This window comes from Salminus brasiliensis, chromosome 14, assembly GCF_030463535.1.
Source record: "Salminus brasiliensis chromosome 14, fSalBra1.hap2, whole genome shotgun sequence".
Lineage (NCBI taxonomy): Eukaryota > Metazoa > Chordata > Actinopteri > Characiformes > Bryconidae > Salminus > Salminus brasiliensis.
The window spans coordinates 15,896,312-15,920,945 of NC_132891.1; the positions used below are offsets into that span (position 1 = coordinate 15,896,312).

Here is a 24,634-nt window from a genome sequence, read left to right on the forward strand (position 1 = left end):
CAAAAAGGGGAAGAGGAGGGTCTTTCGTTTCGTCGCACTCGCGAGAGGCCGACACTCACAAAAATAGCCTGCCGAGTGTGACAGCGACTATATCTGTGAAAGAGCGAGAATCGACCTTGAGCGCGGAAGTGAAAATAGTGGAAACTCAGACGGAAAAGGGAAGCAGAGTTGAGCTCACGTCTATGTACAAAGAGGAAGAGAGAGAGAGAGATGCAGAGAGAAAGAAAGAGTAAAAAGAGAGAAAAAAACAAAGGGCCTAAAGGACGTCCAATTGCAAGTGTAGTTTAGTCACTGCCTCACCCAGCTCCTGTTTGCTCTGGTCAAAAGACTTTGCTGGGAGATCTATGGAGCAGACATTGAGCTTTAATGTGTGTGTGTACGTGTGTTTGTAAGACGGCATGGTAAACAGGCCATGCAAATGAGGACCTAAGCAAACTGTCATCTTCAGTAGCTCTTAAGTGCTAAGATTAGATGAGGTCTGCTTTTCTTTCCGGTGGTGTTGTGTGTGCTAGTCACATGAGGCCTGCGCTACAGATAGAGTGCTATCTATAATGCTTTAGATATAGTGCTATAGATGAGGCCCAGTCTTCTTGTTTTGTACAGAAAGTCAGAAGAACACCAGTTGTAGCCTTGATCTCGTGGCACTGAATGAGAGGGCAACAGGCTGCCAGAAGACTGTGGGTCATGTCTCTGTAAGACAGTGGAACCAATGCATTAATATGGAACATGACATGATGCTGGTCTAATCAGCATGATATGCACCATCTGTATAGATAGAGTTATAAGTATAGTAGCTTGTAAAGCAAATTGAAATGAACAGAAACTGAAAGAGAAAGAGACCTTAGTTCAGCCCTGATCTGAGTCTCCGTGGTTGGGCCCCTGTGGTGTGGCTGTCAGCCTCATTCTCTTCTCTTTCATTGGTCGTCGTGACACAGCTGAACCAGGGAAACAACACAACAACATGAACAGGAATGGATGAGTCAATCGGAGGATGAGTCAATCAGAGGTAAACAAATGAATGAAATATTAATGGATGGATAAATAGTACTGCCAATTAACCCATCCCCTTTCTAGCACTAGCAATGCTCGCGTCATTAGGTGTGTAGGCTGTTTTTTTTTTTTTTTTTGCATGTACCTCAGATACATGCCAAGCCAGCCACCACCTCTTTTTGAACTGCTAATGATGTGACATCGCCAGGCAGCCGAGGTGCTCGGAGGAAAGTGCCAGGTCTCCAGCTCTGTTGCACCAGCTAATAGACACCTGTGCCGGCCACTATTGCTTTAAGATTAATGAGTGGGAGAGAGGAAATTGTGTTATCCCAGACTCTGGTTCGGGATTCAAACTTATGATCCCTAGGCCATAGTGGCAGCGTGTTAGTGCATGAGCCTCTCAGAGCTGCATTGAGTATTAAATTGAACATGTATGGGTGAATGAATGAATGAATGAATGGGGGGAAAATCATGGATGAATAGATGAATGAAAACATGGGTACATGGACAGTGGAATGAATGCACGGCTGGATAAATGTCAGACAGATAATGTATTTTGATGGATGAATGCACAGATTCATTGTGTAAATGGAATGTTCATGTATAAATGGATGACTGTAAGCATGAATAGCAAATTTACTGGCCCGTTGAGTATTACACTTAACATGGATGCATTGATGGGCAGGGTGAATGGAGGGATGGATGGATGAAGACAGACAAAATTAATGAATAAATGTTTGGTTGGTTGGTTGGATGAACGAGGACATTGAATGGACTGTCTTCATAGATGAATAGATGGATGAATAGATGGGCAAAGAAATGAATATATGAATGAGTAGATAAATAAGTGAAGAAATGAACAGTGTCTCTCATACCTTCATTGTCCTGACCAGGTCTCTTCCTCACTATGCTCTGATCATTCTCCTCTTCTTCCTCACCCTCGTCCTCCTCCTTCTGGGGGCTGCTGCTTTGCCTCATGTCCTGTTCCTTCTGCAACAGCACAGCATTACCATAGCATTATCTGCTGCACCAGAATCTTACATGATGTTAGAATAATGCTAAACTGGATTAGCAATGGGTATCAAATGAAATGTTACCTGTCCTGCAGTCTTTAGTGACTCCAGGACCACAACTATGCAGATAAACAGAGGCATACATTATGATAGGAGAAATATAACCGGCAGAAAGATTAGCTTTCATAACTACTACACTGAAAACTCTACCTGGACGAAGTGAAATGGTCAAAGTGGGGATCTTTAGGTTCTCTAAGAATTGTCCATTCTTCTCTTTCTCCTGAACACTTTCTTCTTTTGGCTTTTCCCAAGCCTGGGAAAATTGCAGGGAAAAATAATCATATTAGGGTGGTTTAATACCTGCCTTGTTCAGTTTGGACCTATCAAAATCTTTCTTTAGTCCAGATTGTTTTAACAGGTGTGAACATTCCACAAAGAGGGTTCAATAAGAGGACTGGGGTATGCAACAGGAACGGGTCCTGTGCATTTCTCACTAATGCAAATTGTGGCTCAGTCCACAGGTTTTTATGACAATCCCTACAAAATAATGGAATTCATCAGAGCAAGCTTTTCTCTGTGCACTCCCTAACCTGCCTGATTAGCTTTTAAGCCCTTATAGATGTTCATAATAATGAGCAAATGGACCACTGAACATATTTTTGATAGGAAGGGGCAATCTGTTTGGATAAATTCAAACCGATGACAAGTAACCAATCATTACACTCTTAAAATAGAGTTGCCATGAGATGTGTGAGTGTGAAAAACCTTGATAAGATACTTTATCATGATGTAAAGGTTCCTTATCCATATAATGGCCACATCTCTGTTACAAAAATGGTTCTCTAAGGAACAAAAAATCTTTTTTGTGATGTAAAGGTTCTTTAGACCATTAAAAGGTTCGCCACACTCCACACACATCCATCACATCTCTCTTACAAACATGGGCCTTTATACCCTCCCCTTCCTTTACACAGAGAGAGTAAATATTAACAGATTCTATAATATAGCAGCTACAACCACATCCTGCCCAGTTTCCATACCGGCTTCCTGCATGCAGTAATTACACAGGTGTTCAATTAACCAAGGGAAACACTATCTGTGGGTGCTTTCGTCATTTTTAACCACAATTTATCCACCCTCTGCTAAATTCTATGAAAAGCACCATACTACAGTTTTCATACTTGAGTTTTCAATATTTTGTGGACTTTTCCTTTGAGTGTACTTAATATGCAGTGATACCAAAATTCACTACTGCAGAGATTATTGCATTCCTTTTTCTAACACCTTTATTCCATTTATCAACCAAGATGAATCAGTAACATACGGCGCTACCAAAAGGATGCGTTTTTAACTCTCCTCGGAAGCACTGAAACAATATCTTGAATGTAATGAATTCCTGTTCTTTTGGGGGCATTTTGTTTGTCAAATGTTTCCCAATTTTGTTCTGCCAATTAACCCAACTGTTTGTAGCTCCCCCTAGCACTAGCAGTGCTCACGACACCAGGAAGGTAAGGACGTAACACGTCTCCTCTGATACACGCAAAGCCATCCTGCTGGCTCACTGTTTGCATTTTACAGCTTATGACACTACAGACTTTACCAACTACCTCAGGGAGGACTATATGACAATAGTTGGAATCAATTGTAAACTGCACGTCTGTCTATTCACATAAATGAAAAGAAACCTAGCTTCATGCATTTGGTGATTTTTGTTGCTTTTTCATGTCTAAATTTTGGTGTAAATTGAACGGTGACTTCTGTGTTGTATTACACCCCAAACATAGACCCAATGCTTAGTTAATCATGCAAAAGATGTGATATATAATAAAAGTGCTCTGGTAAATGCTTAATTCACAATTCACCCTCTATACTCAGTTTATCCTGACTGAACAAGTGAACAATACTAAACTGTGCTGTGGTCCTCTGGGACAACCTTTATTTATTAACTGTTCAATTTGCACAGATCCATAAGGGACCCCCCCTCCTGTCTTTTTTACGCAATTTTCCTCCCCAATTATCCATCCCGCTCATTAGTACTCTCCCCATTACATGTAATGCTCCTGACAATGGGAGGGTGAGCACTGATGCATGCCTTCAACGACACATGCACAACCAGCCACCACTTATTTTCGAACTGCCGCAGATGCAACGTCACCAGGCAACCAATGCAACCAATGGAGGTAAATGCAAGACATCCAGTTCTGCTGCATCAGCACATCCGTGCCGGCCAGCATCCCATATAAGTGATGTGGGGAGAGCGAGAGCCTTCTACACACTTGAAAAGAACAATTATGCACTCTCAGGGTCTGGTTGCTGATGGCAGGTAGCAAAGTATCTTACTCTAATAACGTAAACAGTTAGCTAGACAGTTAGCAAGCATTTTATAGTATTTATTGAGACGTGAGAGGAAACAGTATATCAGTACCTGTGGTTTAGTGTCTCCTGTCTGTGGATCACTCTGGGGGCTGGAAACATACTGAGCTGAGGATGGCGAGGAGAGCGGAGCGGGGGGTGACGAAGATGATGATGATGATGATGATGTTGCTGCCATGTCACACTGTGGTTGGCCTTGTGCTCTTTCTGTTCTCTCTGTGTCTTTGACTTTACAACCTCCTGCACCGGACAGGTCCAGAGGAGCCTCTTCCTCAGCCTCTCTCAGATTCTCTCCAAAGACTCGTTCAGGTCGCACTGCAGAACCTTTCCAGCAGGGCGTCGCTATAACTGACACTGTGGCGCCCCTCTCTTTGCTTTCACCCAGCTCACAGAGGCTCCTATGAGGCGGGAAGACGGGCTGACTGGAATCCTGGGATTGAGGGCGAGGCTCAAGGCCACCAGTAGGAGATACCAGTCCAGCAAATTGGAGCAAAGTGGATCTGGAGTCCTGGCTTATGTTTGGATGGGCACCACTGCCTACTGTTGCCATCACAGCCCAATCTTTGCATTCTGGGAGGGGCCAATGGATGGAGGGTGGAGCTGTCTTGATTGGATGGGGTCGGAGGGGGGCGGACACTCTTTGAGGACGTTCCTTTGAAAGAAAATGTTTTTTCTTCAGCAGACGAAGGTGCGAAGGGAGGGTTGGGGAGGGTGGAGATGGACGAGGCTCAAAGGAATCCACACTGACTGATCTGTTGAGTGAACATCGAGAAGAAGAACCTTCTGCTTAGTAGCTGGTTCAAAAAAAAAGAAAAAATGGAAAGGGGTATCAGCTTTTTTTATGCCACCAGGCTCTGATACACTTGCAACTCACCTCCTCTCTCTCCATAATGTCGTGTTTGCGACCCTCATTAGAGTAGGGAGGTTACTTGACTCCTGAAATGGATGGATAGACACAGCATTCAATCAGGCACTTTCTTTACCATGGTGTAAAACAAATGCAGCAGTATACCCCGTCAGGCTAAAAGTTTGGAAGCAAGCAAATATTTGCAGATGCTGTATCAAACTAAGGGCGTTTTCACACCTATAGTTGGTTCGCTCTGGTCCGAATCAGATAACAAGTCTGTAAATTTTGAGTGTTTACCCCTTGCTTTCCCCCCTTGCAATTTAACATGGAGCAACGGCAGAGATGGCATTTGTTCATCGCCATGGTAATTGTCTGGGCAAAATACCAGGTTAAAGCACACCTGCAGGATGCGTTTAGTACACCTGATAGTTGGAATCAGATCCGATCACAATCTCACCACAAAATGAACCACTCCAAAGTTTGTGTGGGACTGGACTAAGACCACCTCCTCTCAAAGGTCTTGTTGCAGTTATTTTGGTCTATATTGGTAACCGTAGTAACACTTCAGAATAAGTGATTATTTATTTATTTATTTGTATTATTTTGTTTGTTAACCCACCCATTCGTAGCTCCCCCTAGCACTAGCAGTGCTCACAACACTAGAAGGGTAACATGTCTCCTATTCCTCCACACAACCAATTGTGCTCCTGCGGAGTACACCTGATAGTTGGATCGGATCGAGGTCAGATCACATTCTCACCCCACAAAATGAACTGCTCCAGAGTTTGTGTGGGACCAAACTACATTCTCTCAAAGGTCTTGTTGCAGTTATTTTGGTTATTGTATTCACACCTGCCCAAACGAATCGCGCAAAGGAATCAGAATCTGATTTAACTGGACTAAAAGTGATTCATTTAAGACAGTGGAGGCAATATCAGAAGACCTTTGCAGCCCTAATCATAGTCCCCCGATTTGAACATTCAGATCTTCCTGACGGCTTGACGAACTCCGTCAGGTGTGTTAGCACTACGTTAGGAGTAAAAAGCCAAAAATATTGCTTTACTAATATTAGACGCTATGAAACATGTTGTACAGTGTTCACTTGCCCACTTGATTACTCCCATACCTGTGGCCTGTAATGTATGTAAGAACAAATAGTAGCACCTTATTTAAAGTAACTGATTATATGCAAGCAAATTCTAAAGTGAATGTAATAGATAATATCCATTTGAACTAAACCCCAACTTCACCCAAAATGCAAACCCAAGCCGAACTCCAAGGCTCTCGAGGATCAATTAAATTTGAGCATCAGTAGATAATCTGTATGTGATTTTGAAATTAAATCAAATGGGATTAAACATGTATCTGAAACCTAATTATGTACAATTTTCTTACTTACAAAAGGATATGTTCCACTCCACCCTTGTAAGCGCTTGTGCACAGCTCCTTTATCTGTAAAGGTTTATCAGAAAAATAAGAATTAACAAACAGGTGAAATAATGAATGGGCTGCCCCGATGCGGTCCAGACATCTGAGCAGACATCACCTGATGGTTCCTTCCTCTCAGACAGGGCCTCTGTGGTTTCACTCTCACTCTTCACAGTGGCTGCTGATACAGTGGCGCCACCTGCTGACAACTGCTCAGGCTTCAGAACTGAGCAGGTCACTGGGGTCAGTGGAGCAGCTGCAGGATCAGGAGAGCGCTTGACTTCTGGGCTCCTTGCTTCCTCTGGGTGACCGTTCTGTTTCCTGAAAGGTTGAGAACAGAATGAGCATCAAATAAAAATAAAAATAAAAGCCTTTTTATTATTAAGTGAACTGCCACATCATTATTCTTAGGTACTAAGTTATTCTGAGATGATTTCTTGTTATTTTGAGATATCCTTTCCGTATTTTGAGATTATTTCTCATTATATTAAGATACTTTCTCAGCATTTTCATTACTTTAAAATACTAAGTCAAAGTCTCATTAGTTTGAGATACTATTGCATTATTTTGAAAAGGTCATTATCATGAGATACTGTCTACATTTTTGAGATACTAAGGTATTATTTTGAGATTATTTCACATTCGTTTAAAAATAATTTCTCATTATTTTTAGATACTTTCTCAATATTTAAAGATGTTTGTTGATATCCTCTTTAGCAAGGTGCTTTACGCATTAGGCATTTTTATAAGTGCAGGAATGGGCTTTCATAGAAATGTAATTCCTCAAATAAACCCCAAAATCATAAGTACTAAAAGTACTAAAACAACAACCTGGAACCCCCCCCCCCAAAAAAAAAAAAAAAAAAAAAATCCAATCTAGATTTATTTTCAAAAGTCAAAAAGACCATGACACTGTGTACTGTGATGCTGGAAGAATCTTTCAGGGACTGTTTTTACAGAACTTTTTTAATAATCTGTAAGTTTGAAGAAACTGATGGAACAACACTAGGGTTCAATTGACCAGCCTGTGAGGTACACCACACTACACTAATAACAATGTCTATGTAAATGTAATATAAAAATAATAAAAAATGTTTATTTTTATGTTTAATTTTCCTCAATATGTTAAATTATTTCTTTTAATTAGTTATAATATTACATTAATATGTGCAGGTGTGAGTTCTCTGTATGGGATATGTACTTATTTTCACATTTGACCAGGAAGGCCTAAATCTTGCATGCATATGACTGTATGCATCTATGTATCTGGAACTAAAACGTCAAATGCTGACTGAATTTGGTCTTAACTGTTAAGTTTGGTTCTAACTCGTGCTTGTATGTTTTAAAAATCAACCATGGACACTGCTAGTTACAGAAATCGAAGGCTAGTGCGAAAATAGTGCACATAATGACTGACACTTACTCTATCCGTCCACGCAGACACTTCACCACCTCTTTTAGTTTCTCATTTTCTTTCATCAGAGCACTGATCTCACTCACTGCAACAAGAGGAAGACAGAAAAAGGAAACAGAGGAACATGTGAGGGAAGTAATTTAGAGTAGCTGATGGTCTATGAAACAGACAAACGATTCACAGGCTGCATGATAACCAAATGAATCAAATGAACACAGGGCTACTTCACATGCCTTCTGAAAACACAAAAAGCACTTTGCTTTGGATGATTTCTTACCCAAAACCTTTACATTCTTTTTATTTTGAAATTCCTTTACAACATCCTGAATTATGTGTTATGAACTGTGCTATTAAACATGTTTGCTAAGTGTTAAAGGCAAGCTTTAGGTCAGCAAGCAGGCTAAAACAGTTCCAAATCAAAAGTCCTTCTTAATAGTGCTCTGATTAGTTTAGTGCATAAAGGCCCAAATCTAAGCTGCTGTTGGTGTGACGGACAGAATCGTACATGTTCTGTATTGTGTGTCTAGAGCTTTGTCTGAAACTGTGCCCTATTCACTATCCCCTACATGCGAAAATCCAGATCGCTTTATAGAGCACCATTATAGGGAACAGGATTCGACGAGGTAGTGAACGATTTCGGACACCTCGTTTGCGTGCTTTGCTGAGTGACAGCAGGTTGCATCACATAAACAGTCAGAACATCTGCCTTTCTCAGAGAAGCTGTGCGTGAATCTTCAAATTTTTTGGCTGACAGCTGCATGGTTTGAGTGCTGACATCAAAACAAGAGGGTTAAATCTTTGGGTTTTGATCTTATGCTCATGTTAGTATTATTACAGATATTCATAAATATCTATAACAGGGCTAGTTAGCATGTTATTGCATATTAAGAAATATTCATATACAAGCCTGAATACCATCGTACATCGTTGCTGTCATGCAAAAACCGTATCCATGTGCATTTTTGCCATTTCTCAGTTTTTTACATATTTTGTATTTGCCACTTGTTCTTTACATAATATTTTTATGATACATGGAACAACAGAAATGCTCGACAACTGACTTGGAATACTTGATTTTACATTGATTTCCATTGAAAGATGGCAAAGATGGTTTTGTCCATTTTGAAGAGACAAGGCTTTAGTGTGACAGCGACGATATGCAGTAGTGAGTTGGCTGTCAGTATCACCATTAGACTACAGCTTTGTTCGTAACAGTTAAGCTGATGAGTGACAGCTTCTCCCGTCAGCTTTATATCTATCTGAGAGTGTTAAAGTGCATTGTATGTGCTGGACATAGTAACCTCAGCATGGCGTAAACCCAACTTACTCAGCATAGAGATGTGCTGCAGGCTTTGAAGCTGAGCGCTTTCATAATCCTGCTGTTGTTTCTTAGCCACCTCCTGAGTGACTGTACACCTATCACACAGGCCTGCACGCAACCTGCACACACACATACAAGCAATCATGGCGTGATTAAAGTGACTATGTAAAATGTGACTGTCAACTTTAAAGGGTTAATGCAATATTTTTGTTATGGTCACTGAATTAAGGCTGATATTCCACACACATCATTTGAAATCTACTGAGGTGGTATACAGACTCAAAATGACAAAATAAAAAATGTGTCGCTGTCTAAATACTTATGGACCTCACTGTACATTCATTAAAAATATCCTTTGATATACAAATTTGCAAATCACACACACACATACATGTTCTCCAGCTGTTTGATGTTGTCTGTAAGCATCTTCTGCTGCTCTCTCAGCTGCTGGTTTCTGTTGTACAGCTCCTCCAGCCTCTTTGCATCACTGCAACACAACAACCAACGCCACTGAGTTCCAGCAAACCTATATCCTGCTCACTCAAATCTTTTACTCAAATCTCAGGGGCACCAAAGGAAAGCTGCAGGCTTGCACATTTAGCCTAACTTGGGATGACATTGGTTGAGACTCACCAATTTTTCTTATTGGTTAGTTCCAGCACCTTCTCCTGCCATCCTTATAGAAGGAGAGAAGAACGATGTCAACTTGAACATGGAGACCAATGAATACTACAGTTGTTCAAAATAGGTATAGAAGGTTTTTTGAATCTGATCTTTCTGAATGCAAGTGCCTGTAGAGCTGTGAAAAAAACAGTCACACTGGCTGCCCACTTTAGTAGAAACACCTACCTTGTACTTTATGTGCTGCACCCAATTTATAGGTTCGCTTTGCAAGGGTACAGACTGCAGTCTGTCTGTTATCATGCGCAGTTTGTTAGCTCAGGCTTGATATTGTTTTAATGACGGACCAAAGTATTGGGACACCTGCTCATTCATTGTTTCTTCTGAAATCAAGGGTATTAAAAAGAGTTTACCGGCCTTTGTTGAAGTACCTGTCTCTACTGTTTAGGGAAGGTTTTCTCCTAGATTTCAGGAGCACTGCTGTGAGGATTTGTTTGCATTCAGTGACAAAAGCGTTAGTAAGGTCAGGATGTCGGATGATCACCACCCGCCACATGTTTAACTCCAAAACTCATCACAAACATATTGGACAGAGCATCATCATTTCAGAGAACACAATTCCACTGCTCCACAGCTCAATGCTGGGGGCCTGTAGACCCCTCTAACCCATGCCTAGCATTTGGCATGGTGCCAATAGGTTCAAACAGTCCACAAACAGTCCACAAACATTTGGACATATAGTGTAGGTTAAGAGTGGTCCACCACCCAAAAAATATCCAAACGGAAGTGGAGTAGTAGTTAGGCACAGCTAAAGGGATAGTTGATGGCTTATGCAAAGTGTGCATCTGCAGGTAAACTGCAGCACTTAGCTGTACACCTGTAAGGATGAACCTACAGGGAAAATGTTCCTATTAAAGTAGATAGTGAGTGTATATTAAATATCTGCACCACTGACAGTCACATGAGAGAAGACGTACAGCTAGCTAATAAAGTGAGAGAGAAGTAATTGCTAAGACGCTGTGCTGAGTCTCAGGCTCACCCTCCACCTCCTGGTCATGGACCTCCTTCAACTTATGCAGTAGTTCTGTAAAGCTCTGCACAGCCATCCTCGTCCTACACAGCATAGAGAGAGAGAGAGAGAGATATTTAATGAGTGTAAATTTGTACATATACGGCTAAAATTGTACCCCAAGCAATTTGTAACATTTGCAAAAGAATATTTCATGCATATGTTATGATTCACACTACAGCTCCCCTCAACTGGTGGCACTGTTTTGCCAAATACACCCAACCTGTCCTTAATGTCGTGACTTGTGTAAACTTGACTCAGCCAAATATCCCAAACTGCATTACGCACCATGCTGCTGTTCCAATTGCAAAATTACCACAGAACATCTTCCCGTCCTCGGGAGGTTGTACTGGTGAGTCGAACTTGCCAAGTCCGATCTAGCCTTAACCTTAACCTAACTTAATCTTAACCTAAAACAGTTATATAGTCACATATGTTTGAATTCATCAAGCTGATTCAGCATCAAAATTTAATTTTATTGTTTGTCTGTCACAAAAAAAATCTTTACAAAAAGTCTAATTGCCATGTGTCTATAATTTTTTTTAGCAAAATGCCTTAATAGTGACGAATGTGATGATTTTGTATTGACAACATAATCCCGTATATATTCAACACGTCCCCCTGTCTTCATCCCCTGAAATTGCACCAGTGATTAGCTGTAAGACTTCAAGAGAAAATCAAGGAGTTTATAAAAGAATAAGCTTAGTGTGCAATATAAGAAATATTTACCACCGTCAGACTACTTTGCATATGAATATATGCATACTGATCAAGCTTAATTGTGTCAGGTCTACAAAAAAGGATTAACAGTGTTTAAATGGTGATTTCATTTATTGCAGGAAAAAAGCCCAACAGCACCTGGTCCTGTATTTTAATTTCAGTAAAAAATTAGTTTTAGAATTTGTATGGATTACTGTTAGCACCGTTGACTCCAAACATCTCTCAAATAAAACCTTACCAGCAGTTTAAAGTATGCTAAAACAAAATCCACCATTTAAACATGATGGTGGTAGTGTGCTTCAGTGTCTGAGACTCAGCATTCTTGACAGAACTATGAGTTCTTGCGAAAGATCCAGCAGAATGTCTGGCCATCGGTCTATGATCTGAAGCTCAATTGCAGCTGAGTTGTGTAGCAAGAGAACGATCCAAAGCCAAGACCAAGTCCATCTACGAATGCTCAAATCAATCAAAATAAAGGGTTCTGTCTTGAGCTCCATTCAGATGCCGTGGCAGTTCTGCAAAATGTCCTTCACAGCCATGTAAGTGACTGATCACCAGTTACAGCAAGTGTTTGGCAGCAGTTGGTGGTGCTTAAGGTAGCGAAACCATTTTCATCTCCAGGTCCTTGCTAGGTTGATAGGGGCCCACCACCCAAAAACATAGTATTATGGTTTGACTATGTAAGGCTGGTGGAGTATAGGTTTCAGTTAGCTATGTTAACCGGTCTAGTTGCTCCAGTGTTGATTGACTGCATTTGTGGCAGAGGGCATTTTAAAATATCTTCTTATTAAATCACATTATTGTTTTTGTGGGGTTTTTTGCCTCATTAGCGTTACCCTGCTATAGTAGCAGAGCAAACTTCACAGAGGAGATATTGGGAACAATTACGACCTGACCTGGTCAGACTGGTTTCACCACACTGCTGCAGGCATAACTTTATTAGTGTGTGTGTGTGTGTGTGTGTGTGTGTGTGTGTGTGTGTGTGTGTGAATGTGTGTGTGAATGTGGCTGTGTATGTGTGTGTGTGTAGTATGTATATGAGAGAGTGAGAAACAGAAGAGCGTGAGAAAGAGGGAGGGTTAACGTTAACAAGGGTTAAGAAAGGCACACAAACAAAAAGACGGAATAGCTGTTTAGCGTATGCACACTAATACGCTGTTATACCAGCCATGGAAGAAGGTAGATAATGGATGTTATTTTAGAGTTAATGCCATAGGGCTAATGACATGTCTCCGAATTGTGTCTGAAACAATTCAGGAAATCACCTTTTTCCACAGTGTTTTCACTTTGCACGGGCAGAGCAATGTGATTGGGAAATTTGTACCTCAAAATTCAGATCAGGTTACTAAACAAACATCCAACTGCCTGATCAGACAGATCCAGTTCTGCTGACTGTCATACTCTGAAATCTAAACAAGAAGAGAGAGTGAGAGAGAGAGAGAGAGAGGGAGAGGGAGAGAGAGAGAGAGAGAGAGAGAGAGAGAGAGAGAGAGAGAGAGAGAGAGAGAGAGAGAGAGAGAGAGAAAGAGAGAAAGAGAGATGATCATGTGATACAAGAGCCACTTTTGGCACCTTAAAGGACCTTTTTAGATTTGTAAAGTAGATATATGAGTGAGGAGCACCTTTTTAAACTCGAAAGAACTTCCACCTAATATAACACCCGAAATGTCTCCAGTTGAGGAGCCTTAAAGGGAAAACCAACCAAATGTTCAGAATTTCAGCATAATTCAGTCTTTGAGACCATAAACAAAGTCTTTCAGAGTGGTTTGGTGTGAAATGGTTCCTTGTTGAGAAATTTGCAGACTCGTCTTTACAGGTCATGCATTGCAAATACTAAAAAGTGTAAAAGTATTAATTTTATTTATAATGTAAAACCACCATATAAGAGTGTGAGTTTCACATGTCATATTGCTAATGGTAAAGTAATGGTAAATCTGAAAAAAATATTGCGTAATATTCCTACTCAGGGGAACCGTATGGTGGGAGGGGGTGTAGTGTTAGGACAAATCTAAGGGCCTGTGACCGACAGGGGGCCTACAAAATACATTTTTTTGAGTTGTGGGGCCCAGTGTAATACATCTTTATTGGGCCCACTCCTCCTTCTCCTCCTACTACTACTATTACTACTACTGTTATTACTACTAGAGTTTTGCTTTAAAGCCTGTTTAGAGTCTTCAGATTTCCAGTTCATATCACCACCGCTGTGTTGTTTTTATTTCTCTGGAATGAAATGGCTTCAAACGTGAATCCCCAGCTTAAAGAATCTCACTTTCATCTCTTTTTAATTCACAAATTATTAAATAACATTTTAATGTTATTAGGAAGAGTTATTATTTGAGTATTTTGCTCCTGACCGTCACTGTTGTGTTGGCTTGAGAACCAAATCCAGTGTCTTCCTGCATGACCATTATTCAGCCACTCTCTAGCCTAAGTATTAAACAGGCTGTATTTCTTGCTGTGCATGCAACTGATACATGCAAATGAAAAAGCGTTTTTGGCAGGTCTGCGTCGACATGCTCAGGGTGCTTCACAGGGTGTGGTCCATTCTCAGTTCATTTTTTTCCTCCGTTCATCACTTCATTTTGAGTGGACGTTTATTAATAAGGTAAACTCTCAATATATTATCTGTAACATATCAGTGATGTAGCAGTAGTAATAAATCGGCTTAATGCAAAAAGTCAACAATACACCAACATTAGTCATAACATTAGTAGAACCTGCCTAACATTGATTAGCCCCCCCCCCCCCCCCCCCACCCGCCACCACAACAGATTCGAGGCATGGATTCGTCCTGTGGTGTTAGCCGTTTGCAGCAGATCCTTTAAGTACTGTAAGTTGTAAGGTGGGGCCTCCATGGATCGCATCAATGAGCCTTAGGTGCGCATGACCCTTTCGCCGATTCACAGTTGGTTCCTTTCCTGAACGTTTGGTTGGTACTGATCACTGCATACCGACAACATCCCCACAAGACCCGTCTGATGTTTTGGCGGTATTCTGACCCAGTCGTCTTGGCCCAGGGCCTTGTCAGAGTGGCCCAGGGCTCTTTAAGCTTGCCCATTTTTCCTGCTTTTAACACATCACTGTTCACTTGCTGCTTCACATATATCCCACCCTTTGACAGGTGCCACTGTATATGAAGATAATCTCTTTCACTTCATCTGTTTTTTACTTCAACTGTCAGTAGAATTAATATTACGGCTGATCGGTGTATATTTACTTCACGTAACAGGTCAACAATATGTTTACCTATTGTAGCATGTCCATGATAATAATAAGTTACATACCAACAGTAAATCTACTTAACCTCTTAAACTCTGAGTAAGCTGTGGTGGTTCCTGGCTTTTTTCCTCACTGTTATATCTTAGGAAGGACTCAGCCCGTTTGCATCGCTTTGCATGTAGTTACCGATTTGTGATGCCCTTAACAGAGCATAAGGGGTTAATGTAACATACATATCTGCTTCAATGAATCCCTGCTGTTACTTCACTGCTATGTAATGCTACTGATATAATGTATATGTTTATTAGTCGTCTAAAACTCAAAATTGTGTTTGTGCTTTCAAACCTTTAGAAATTAAAAGTTAAGGACAGATTTTTGTGTCTGTATGAGTTGTGCATGACAAACTGCACTGTAAACAGTCTCTTTCACTTCTGTAATATAAAAATCCTAACTCTGTACTTAACCAGGAAGACTTACTTAAGTAGACTCCTCTTCCCCCTCTTCCCACCCCCCCAACACTTTCCTGCGTGTTGGGATATGTCAGCTAAGTGTCCCATGTTACGGAGAACGAGCAAGAGAGAACCTGCCTCGGAGCTCAGATATTAACCTATCACACACATACACTCTCCCTCCCTCTCTTTCCCTCTCTCTGTCACACAAACACGCAAACACACACATACTAAGCATATACTTATACAAATGCTTGCACACACACCCACCCGCCACCAGCATAATTGTGCAGGAACACACATTTACGTGCAGATCACTGATGCAAAAGCCATGCTGATGTGAACTGAAAATGTCTGACCATGCATGGCCTGCTTTCAAGTATCTGAATGACCCTAAATATAACTTGCTGCTGTCTCTGTTTCTTCTGTGGCACCGAATGACTCAGACACCAGCAGACACAATCGAGACACATCAGATTTGTCATGGGAATCCATGAGCAGTACACAGAATGTTCACAAACATCCTTAAGATATATATTTTTGTATTACTTTGCATTTTGGTCCAATGGCTAAAATGGATACTTTATGGATAGAGATATGAGGATATCACTACTGTACAATGAAAACCATGTATCTCCCCTTTTGTCTGTTTTTAGTTTTCTCCATGGTTTAAACCCTGTATCTGCTCTGTACACTGTGTAAATCATTCTGGATGAATGGACCAATAGATTTGCTCTAAATTACTTGGAATAAACTCTTATTTTACATTGACTTCCAATCAAAGTTAAGAACATCCTTGCCTTCTCCTGTAAAGTTGCTATTTTGGAGATACATGTTTTTTTGTTATTGGACAGCGACAATATGCATATAAGTAGAGCATCCTGATAGCTAAGATAACATGGCATGAATTGTATACACGCTTTGGGGTAGAAAATCCCAAATCACTGCGGAAGGATTGCACAAATATGAGCAATAAAGTCAGACAAAATCAGTATCTTCAAGGAAAACAGATGATAAAGATAAAGCAGCTTCAGGATTTGAAAGTGGGCCTTTCTTCCCTTCAATCCACCCCCCACAAACACCACCTACCAGCTCACCCTTTGAAAACACACCATACATACATGTTTCCCTTTACACACTACTCCACCTCCACTCCACCCACCCCTACCTCTGGACCTGCCATGCTTTAATTCCCTTGTATCTAATCTTGCACCTAAATATCTTGCACATGTCCCATAGCAGTTCACAGGAATAACATGCTAAATAACTGACTGAAAGGCCTGCGTTTTTTATTATCCATACTGCCTCTCCTCTCTCAGTTCACTCGGATGAAGTGAATGCCAGACTCACCCTGTGCCAGCCTGAGGAATGTAAAAAACCCAGAGCCAATCAGCTCCCAGTCCTGCCAATGCAGCAGTGCCTTCCAGACCCCCTTAATGGGTCCCGTCTGACGACCACGTTGGAGTGACCAGGGCAAAGGAAGCCAAACACAACAGCAAGGTTAGGAGGAGTTCTCTGTTTCACCCTGCTCAGTTCTCCTCTCCTTCTCCTCCCTCCACCTCCCTCCTCCCACCCTCCACCAGCGGAGGAGAACAGGTCGGAGCAGTTCCCAGCCTGAACGTACAAACACCAGTTTCTCCCTGGATAAACCGGTCCTGCTGAAATCCCACTAAACCTGACCAACCAGATCTGTGCAGGCAAGAGAGGGGAGAAAAAAACTACAGAGGATATAGAGACGCTCCAACACACAAAGCTGCTTTATTCTGCATTGATTTGGCCAGTCGGGAAAGGAAAAGTGAACACAGGAGAAAGCGAGGTGCTCACTCTACACCATGGCAGGTTTAATATGAATAGATTTACATGGGAAAGTGGCCAAATTTGTGAAATATTTACAATATGCAACATTTCACATAATGGGATGAATTCTCTGCGTGCAAATACATGAAGTCAATGCATATGTATGATATACATATTGCCCCTATTGCCACAAAACCTTGTATCTGTAAAATTGCTTTAAAATAATTTTAAATAATAAGAAATAAGTGACTGAAAAAAATGTGTCCGACGAGCAACTGATTACATTAAAATAATAAACCTCTTAGAAAACTAGTCTTCAGCCCTGCCCCTGCAGAGCTACCTTTCCTCCAACCCTATATCCAACCCTATTTCACCTCACCTGATTCAACTAATAATTGTCTTCAGATGTCCTTGTTTGGCTGAACATTCTTAAATTGAATGTAGGTTATTGTAGTGATGTTCTTACGATTGAAAATTTAGGCCATTTTTATTGGTCTGTTTATCATAGAAGTCTTGGGCATCCCCAGTCAAAATGTGAATGGTTAACGAAGTAGAAGATGATCTAAGCTCTAACAGGCATGAACATTCTTTTTCATGATTTGTGTCACCTGTGTCATCCCATCAAAGTAAAAAAAATCTATACAAGCTGGATTCATTTTGTCCAGTGGACTGATTACGTTACAATTAAAAAAGTTTTGGCCGCAATGAGCAAAGATAAGGAGTGCAGAATTTCTTCAAGAGTATACCTCTCCAACTGTTAAGCATGGGGGCGGACCGCTCATGCCTTGGGCTTGTGTTGCAGTCAGTGGCGTGGGTAGAGGCAAGGATAAATTATTACCAGCAAATTCTGGAAGCAAACACCAAAACATTTATAAATAATAGCTACTTAGCATGTACTCCTTCACTCCTTTAGAAGTCCACCATTGCTGGTGCAGAGTGATTTTATTCAGTAAGAAGCTGTCAGGCTGACAGCTGGAGTAAACTTTATGATTTCAAAGTCATCTGGAAATTGTTTTAAAGGGGAGCGTGTGCTCAATAGAAATGCATTGGAAATAGCTTCTATATGTTTTTTCAACTTAAAGGAGCTCTATGTGATTTCAATCAGCAAATGTTTTCTAGCTCCCTGGTCTGTTTGCACGCTGGAAAAAAGTGGTGTGGGTGCTTAGCCCTGGCTCAGCCCCTGTAAACGGGAAACCATGCTCATGCACAGAACAGAGGAAGTGAAGGGGTTTGGGTAGATTTGTGAAGATATGGTGTTGGACGTTGGAGACACCTTCAAATTTTGAAAGGCATGAAAAGGAATGAGGAAGTTGCTCTATTCCTGCTTGATAGGTTAATTTTTGCTGTTTCACAGAAATAGCTCAGTATTGTTTTGTCCCGTTTGCGAATGTTTGTGATAGATAATCTCAACTGGTTTGCTTAGCTGTAGCAAATGGTTTGCTAACCCACAACATGCATACATTTGGGGGGGCAGAGCTTCTGTTTTGCCGTTGTTCTCCGGAATTGTATACAGTGCCTTTAAAACAGTTGTATGGTTGCATGTTCGAAAAATTCTCTAAATGCATCTTTGAGACAGATAAAAGATAAATGAGCTCTGTTCCGGGTGGCTGTCATCATTCAAGAAGAATGGGTGTGGCTAAACTGTGGTAAGCTTTGCAAATAGATGGGGATATGTAAATAAGTTGGTTCTTGTGACATCAGAGAAACTATGAATTAGAAATGGGCTGGTTTTACAGCATAGTTTACATATATGGGTTGAACCAATCAAGGTTGTGAAAGGTATGGTTGGATATTTACTTCAACGTCTTGCTTTCCCCCCCGATATGGTCCCTTTAAATGCACCAAAGGGACAAATCACTTCAAATCTTTTCAAAAACAGTTGTTAGTCATCAGCAGATGACGTGCATTGGAACTCTTTTTTTTTTTTTGGTGCTTTGGGGCATGTTGTCATGAGCTTCGCAATACATGTAAGGGCTAGTTGTTCATTCATACAGAGTTACACGGAAACTTAGACTAAAATGTTAATAATGCTAATAATGCTGAAAGAGAGGCCAACAGACAGAGGGCAAGTGAGAGGGTGGTAGTCAGCTGGCTGCAGGTTTCCTGATTCCTGAGTTCCAGCTGGACCGGCTCTGACTGGCCAGAATCTCCACCCTGATAAAGTCACACCAAGGAGGACGGAACTAGAGGACAGCTAGTTTCAGCCCTCATTGCCAGGCGCCATGCTGTCTTCAAGCATCTGTACCATCTGACTGAACCAACATAATCAATCAGATGGTGCAGCGCTTACTTATCTACAGCATACTTTTGCCATACTTTGCCTTCACTGGTATGTCACCCTTATGCATCCGCCTACATAGGCCTAAGAAACCATTTGCTGCCATGTCATTCAAGCAATAGTCTTAGCGGACTTCAACACATTCTATAAGCTTAATAACAAGGTTGCACAAAAACAATTCCTGGATGCAAGACATGCTACATATCTCATTTATTTTCTTTACACCTATGTATGATTTTTTTAGAAACACACACCTTGCAGGACCGGTCTGCAATATGTGTCTAGCCCACGTGTTGGTTGGATCCATTAAAACAATGCCTGGTGTGATTGCTCTGTTAGTGCGGTTCATTAGAGTAAGTGTGAATGCTGCTTTTTTGACTCTGGTGCACAATAAACAAGTAGGCCAAAACCGCCTGAGCAGGAGGGGCTCGGTTAGTTTCTGAACAAACTGGTGCAGTTTGTTTCAAGTAAGAACAGAGTACAAACTAAAGGCCTCTAAACAAGCCAGTGCAGAGTTTAACACAGGCATGGGTTCATCCTCCTGCCGGCAAATTGTAGCATCAATCCTGCCCGCTTGCTCCACCAACATCCAACATCCATCCATGCCGCCTGCATCTGCCCGCTTCATCATGGGCCAGTCTCCATGCAGACCTGCCCACATTTCTGTGCTTTAACTTCTGTCTGGTGCTGTATTTTAGTGGAGCTGGGTCCCAAACCACACACTACCGCACTACACAGTGTGTACACTAGTCACCATTAGAATTGCATTCATTAATGTAGCTGTAGTTACCTCAGTGTGTCGTGTGACGTGTGTCAGCAGTCACAGAACAAATTAGCGTGTGTACATTATCAAAATCATGACAACATGATCTGATAAGCCAGGTTTAACGATCCAGTGGTTAGATCTTTTTTTTTCTGTCATACATGTCTCATACATCAGCAACCCCCCCCCCCCAATTTTGGTTCGGTTGCAAATATGTCAGTATGAATGCAAAGCAAACACACCCTTTGACACCTGTCCATGCTGGTCACAGTACTGCAGACGTCAGCATTCTGCCTCACGAAACACACCTGATTCAGCTAATTACTCATCAACTAATTAACTAATAATTAGCAAGGCCTTCACATATTAAATCCAGGGTGTTGAATAGGCGAGGGATAACAATCATCTCTGCAGAGCTGTGGCCTGCAAGGAAACCAGTTTGACACACCTACTCTAGACCTTGATCCATAGTCAGACTCTGGGCACAGAACCACTGTTGGTTGAAAATATTGGGTGGCGGATCACTCTCAAACTAGCAGTGACCTTAAAAACTCTGTGTAAAAACTGATCCTGATACAGTTGCACCAGAATTACACACACTAATAGGTCACTACAGTGTCTGTGTCACTGCTGTACTGAGAATGGAGCAAGTGATTAAGCAATATCTGGTCATACAGTGGTGTGGCCAGGACCAGGCCAAACAATCAATAGCTTAAAACTGTATAACAACTCTAATTGGGCTACAGTATGCACAGTATGCAGTATGTAATTGTATACCTTCTGGATATATTCTGGACCCTGTGATAGCCCTGCACCCTGTCCAGGAGACATTATTGCCCTGCGCCCACGGATCCCAGCTAGGCTTCTGACCCTGATTTTACTGTGACCCTGACATAAGGTAGAACCGGGTAAGAAGATAAATGAATGAACATTTTCAATGCAAATCATAGCTGAGGGGAATCTCAGAAAGTGGCCAATTAATGTATGTTTGTGTATGCTTCCACTAGATGGCGTAATAACACATTACTTTATTAAACAAGCAACAGTTTCCACCTGGAATTTGCTGATATATTTATATATGTAAGCTATGGCCTCCATATAATGTGAACATGTTGGTTAAAACTCACACATAATGTGATTAAAGGAGGAATGAGGACTTGGAATTGTGTGTAATTTACTAAATGTGGGTGTGTCTACTGTGTGCCTGTGTGTGTGTGTGTGAGTGGCTAGTTGTCTTTGTCAGCCTCTTAGATCTAAAAGGTTTCATATTGAATGACATAGGATACCTATTGGCAAATTCATAGCTGTTACAGCCCTGAGTATCTATCCACTACAGTGAAACTACACGCAGTATAGAGCCATGTATGTCTACGTCCGCTGGCTCTAAATACAGAGTCAACAGTAAGAGCAAACACAGTGGTGGCAGTTTACAATCGTATCAGAGAGACACCGTAGGTGTGTAAAGGCTCTGCAAAGTGGCCTTTGTCTCCAGTGTGTCAATGACAAAAGAGAGACCTTATCCTATCCTTTAAAAATCCACTGTGGCCTGCTGCCATACATGGCTCTGCCTGTCTGACCGGACAAAGAAAGCTTCCTGATATAAAATAACGCATTCTCACTCTCTCTGCACTTGTGGTCTGCAGGAATGTAGCCGTGTTCTTCACACAGAGGCGCATTGTGCGACTGCCGGAGCCACGTAAGGCTGAGGCCTGATTTACGCTCATTAGGCTGACCTTGCTTTCTGTATTCTAAGCTTTACTGCTGGCTGCCGCGTACCACTTATAGCAGCCTTCCAATAAGCTGCTAAAGAACAAGATACAGTGAAAAATGGATTGATATTTAAGTCATATGTCACAGGGATGAAACTTTTATATTTTCATTTCCTTTTTTTAGGCCAGTCATGAAGAATTATCAGGGTCTGCATCAATGTATTTATGCTCAGTTGAGTTCAATGTTGTATGAATGACACTTTTTAAAGCGACCACTGTCACAAAGCAGACATGCATTCATGTGCACATATGTCTTTCTGACATCTGTCCAGTGCTGTTGCTTGACGTATTGGGTGTTTCGGGTCTTTCAACATCATCCACCCTCCACCATGTGACTGATCAGACAAGCAACCTGGCTACTCTGCCCCCATGCCTTCCTTCCTTCCTGAGCCACAGACAGCTTAAAGCTCTTTCTGCTGCGTCGGTGGCTTTAAGGATATCCTCATCTCTCCCTCGATACCCAGTACGCTTTGTGGTCTGAATAGAGATCAGGCTGAAAGGGCCCTGCAACCATCTTGCTCTCCAGGTTGTTATACTTGATGAGCTTCCTTTTAAATGCTTTATCCGGGTGGTCTTTCCATGGTACTGTCAGTACCTGGAGCATGACCACATTAGGTCTTAAGGGGGTGGTTGCGATGTACTGATAAATTGCCTCTCAAGATCCACCATCAACTGCCAATCTCATACAGGGGCCAATATTCCTGCTGTTGTTTTCACACGGGGACCTGGTTACTCCATAATCCATCAGTGCTGGAGTCAAACGGGTAAAGAAGAAAGACCTGCTCTTTCCAAAAAGCTGTTGCCTTCTTTAGAGACAGGGAACAGACAGGTCCTCCTGTGAGAACAACAGCCGGACTACTGGCCTCTGCAGGGGATTGGTAGCTGATGGTGGACTCTTTTTTTTTTTTTTACAGTGATCATTGTCACAAAGCACATATGACTGCTGTTCAATGAAAAACATGTATATCCAGTTATAATTTTCTCTATTGTTTAAACTCTGCAGCTGTTTTGTACACCGTGGAAATACTTCTGGATGAATGGACCAATAGAAATGCTCTAACATCACTTGTATAAGAATAAACTTGTATAGTGACTTCCATCCAAAAGTTAATAACTTCTTACTAGCTTCTGACCAGCTTCATTAGGCAGAATGTCAGAATGGCACTGTGGAGTTCCCTTCAACCTATCATAAACGTATAGTATATGCTCATCAAATCCATACTCTCCTGTCAGCCATAGCCAGAGTTGACTTAATGGATGTGGACTGGTTGTAATCACCATGAGCACCAGATTAAGAAGAAATGGAATTGACCTCTCCATGCTCATCCCACTGATGTGTCCTTTCATAGGTATTGCTGTTGGATGGCCTGTTCAATATCCCAGTAAATATAATGGAAATTTTAGCATACTCAATTTTTGTCAAAAATAAGGATTTAATTGGCTAAGCACAAAGTTCCCTGACTTGCTAACTTGCTAATATGCCATCATGCTGACAAGATCTTTGTTGTGCTGCTGTAACTTTGTAACATGTACCATATACTGACATTTTGCCAAAATACACAAAGAACAAGAATATGTTGCTAAAATCTATATCAATAAAGTCAAGTTCTGGAAACAGTTAGGGGCGCTGTGGCCAAAATGAAAAATTGAACCATTGCTAACAAGCAAACAAACACTGCAAACAAGAACTGTACTGTAAAGTGTTTTGTTACCTCAAAGAAAAGACAAATTGGGTTAAAATGTTCGTTTCGGCTAGTCCACAGTAAGTACACATTCTGCTTTACGACTATGAAAACTTTTCAAATACTTGAAAAAAGAACTCTTATGATATATGTATATATATAATCTTAGCATTAACATTTTCCACCCTCCAACTGCACATACACCCAGCATACGAAGCTGCAACACACTAAAATGCAACAGCCAATTCGGGAGAATATGGAAGTATGGAAGTGTATCAACTCAGAGAGAACACATAGGGGACAGAGATAGGGGACACATAGAGGAAACCAACACTATCTGGACAGAAAGGAATTATTACAAAAAATGATGAGATTGTACCTTGGTATGTTTATGCTACATAGCAACTGTGAGCCGCAATGCTGCCGTAAATCAGAGTAGAGCTCACCAAAAAAGGAACATCAGTATGTTTAATTCTGAGGCCTATTAATAACAGGGTTGTATAAGGGCATATAAACCCACATCTGGGCCTTATTCACCCCAACAAAATTCACAAATGTACTATGTATAATTTTAATATTTAGGAAATGCATTCTGTCATACCTATGAACATGCAAAATGCCTTTTAATTTCTCATGCTTTTAAATGGAACCATTGGCTTTACTAAAGAACCATTGAAAACTCCTGTTTTAGGAGTGTACAGAAAAATGCATTACATGACATATTAGCCTAAAGGTTAAGGCTGGAATGCCCCTGATTACACAAAACTACATGTGCCAGTAACTTAACAGCGTGCAATTCCACATGTATACCAAATAACTGTCAAATGACATTGATATCACAGTCAAGGTGATGGTTACTTTATTAGAATTCTTCCTAAATA

The 24,634-nt window shown here is 41.2% G+C and overlaps 1 protein-coding gene across 1 annotated transcript in view; it reads right to left on the reverse strand.

Moving 5' to 3' along the window:
* Positions 1-280: 280 nt before the first annotated feature.
* rbbp8l (retinoblastoma binding protein 8-like) overlaps positions 281-24,634 on the reverse strand; it is a 36,937-nt gene continuing 12,583 nt past the window's right edge. Inside the window, exons 2-15 of the mRNA XM_072697235.1 lie at positions 11,047-11,120; positions 10,020-10,062; positions 9,778-9,873; positions 9,393-9,505; positions 8,075-8,150; positions 6,770-6,972; positions 6,623-6,675; positions 5,251-5,312; positions 4,429-5,128; positions 2,214-2,316; positions 2,088-2,122; positions 1,866-1,980; positions 841-935; positions 281-690 (exon numbers count right to left, since the gene is read on the reverse strand). Coding sequence (XP_072553336.1) covers positions 847-935; positions 1,866-1,980; positions 2,088-2,122; positions 2,214-2,316; positions 4,429-5,128; positions 5,251-5,312; positions 6,623-6,675; positions 6,770-6,972; positions 8,075-8,150; positions 9,393-9,505; positions 9,778-9,873; positions 10,020-10,062; positions 11,047-11,120 — 1,762 coding nt within the window. The 3' untranslated portion in view covers positions 281-690; positions 841-846. The remainder of the gene's footprint in view (positions 691-840; positions 936-1,865; positions 1,981-2,087; positions 2,123-2,213; positions 2,317-4,428; positions 5,129-5,250; positions 5,313-6,622; positions 6,676-6,769; positions 6,973-8,074; positions 8,151-9,392; positions 9,506-9,777; positions 9,874-10,019; positions 10,063-11,046; positions 11,121-24,634) is intronic.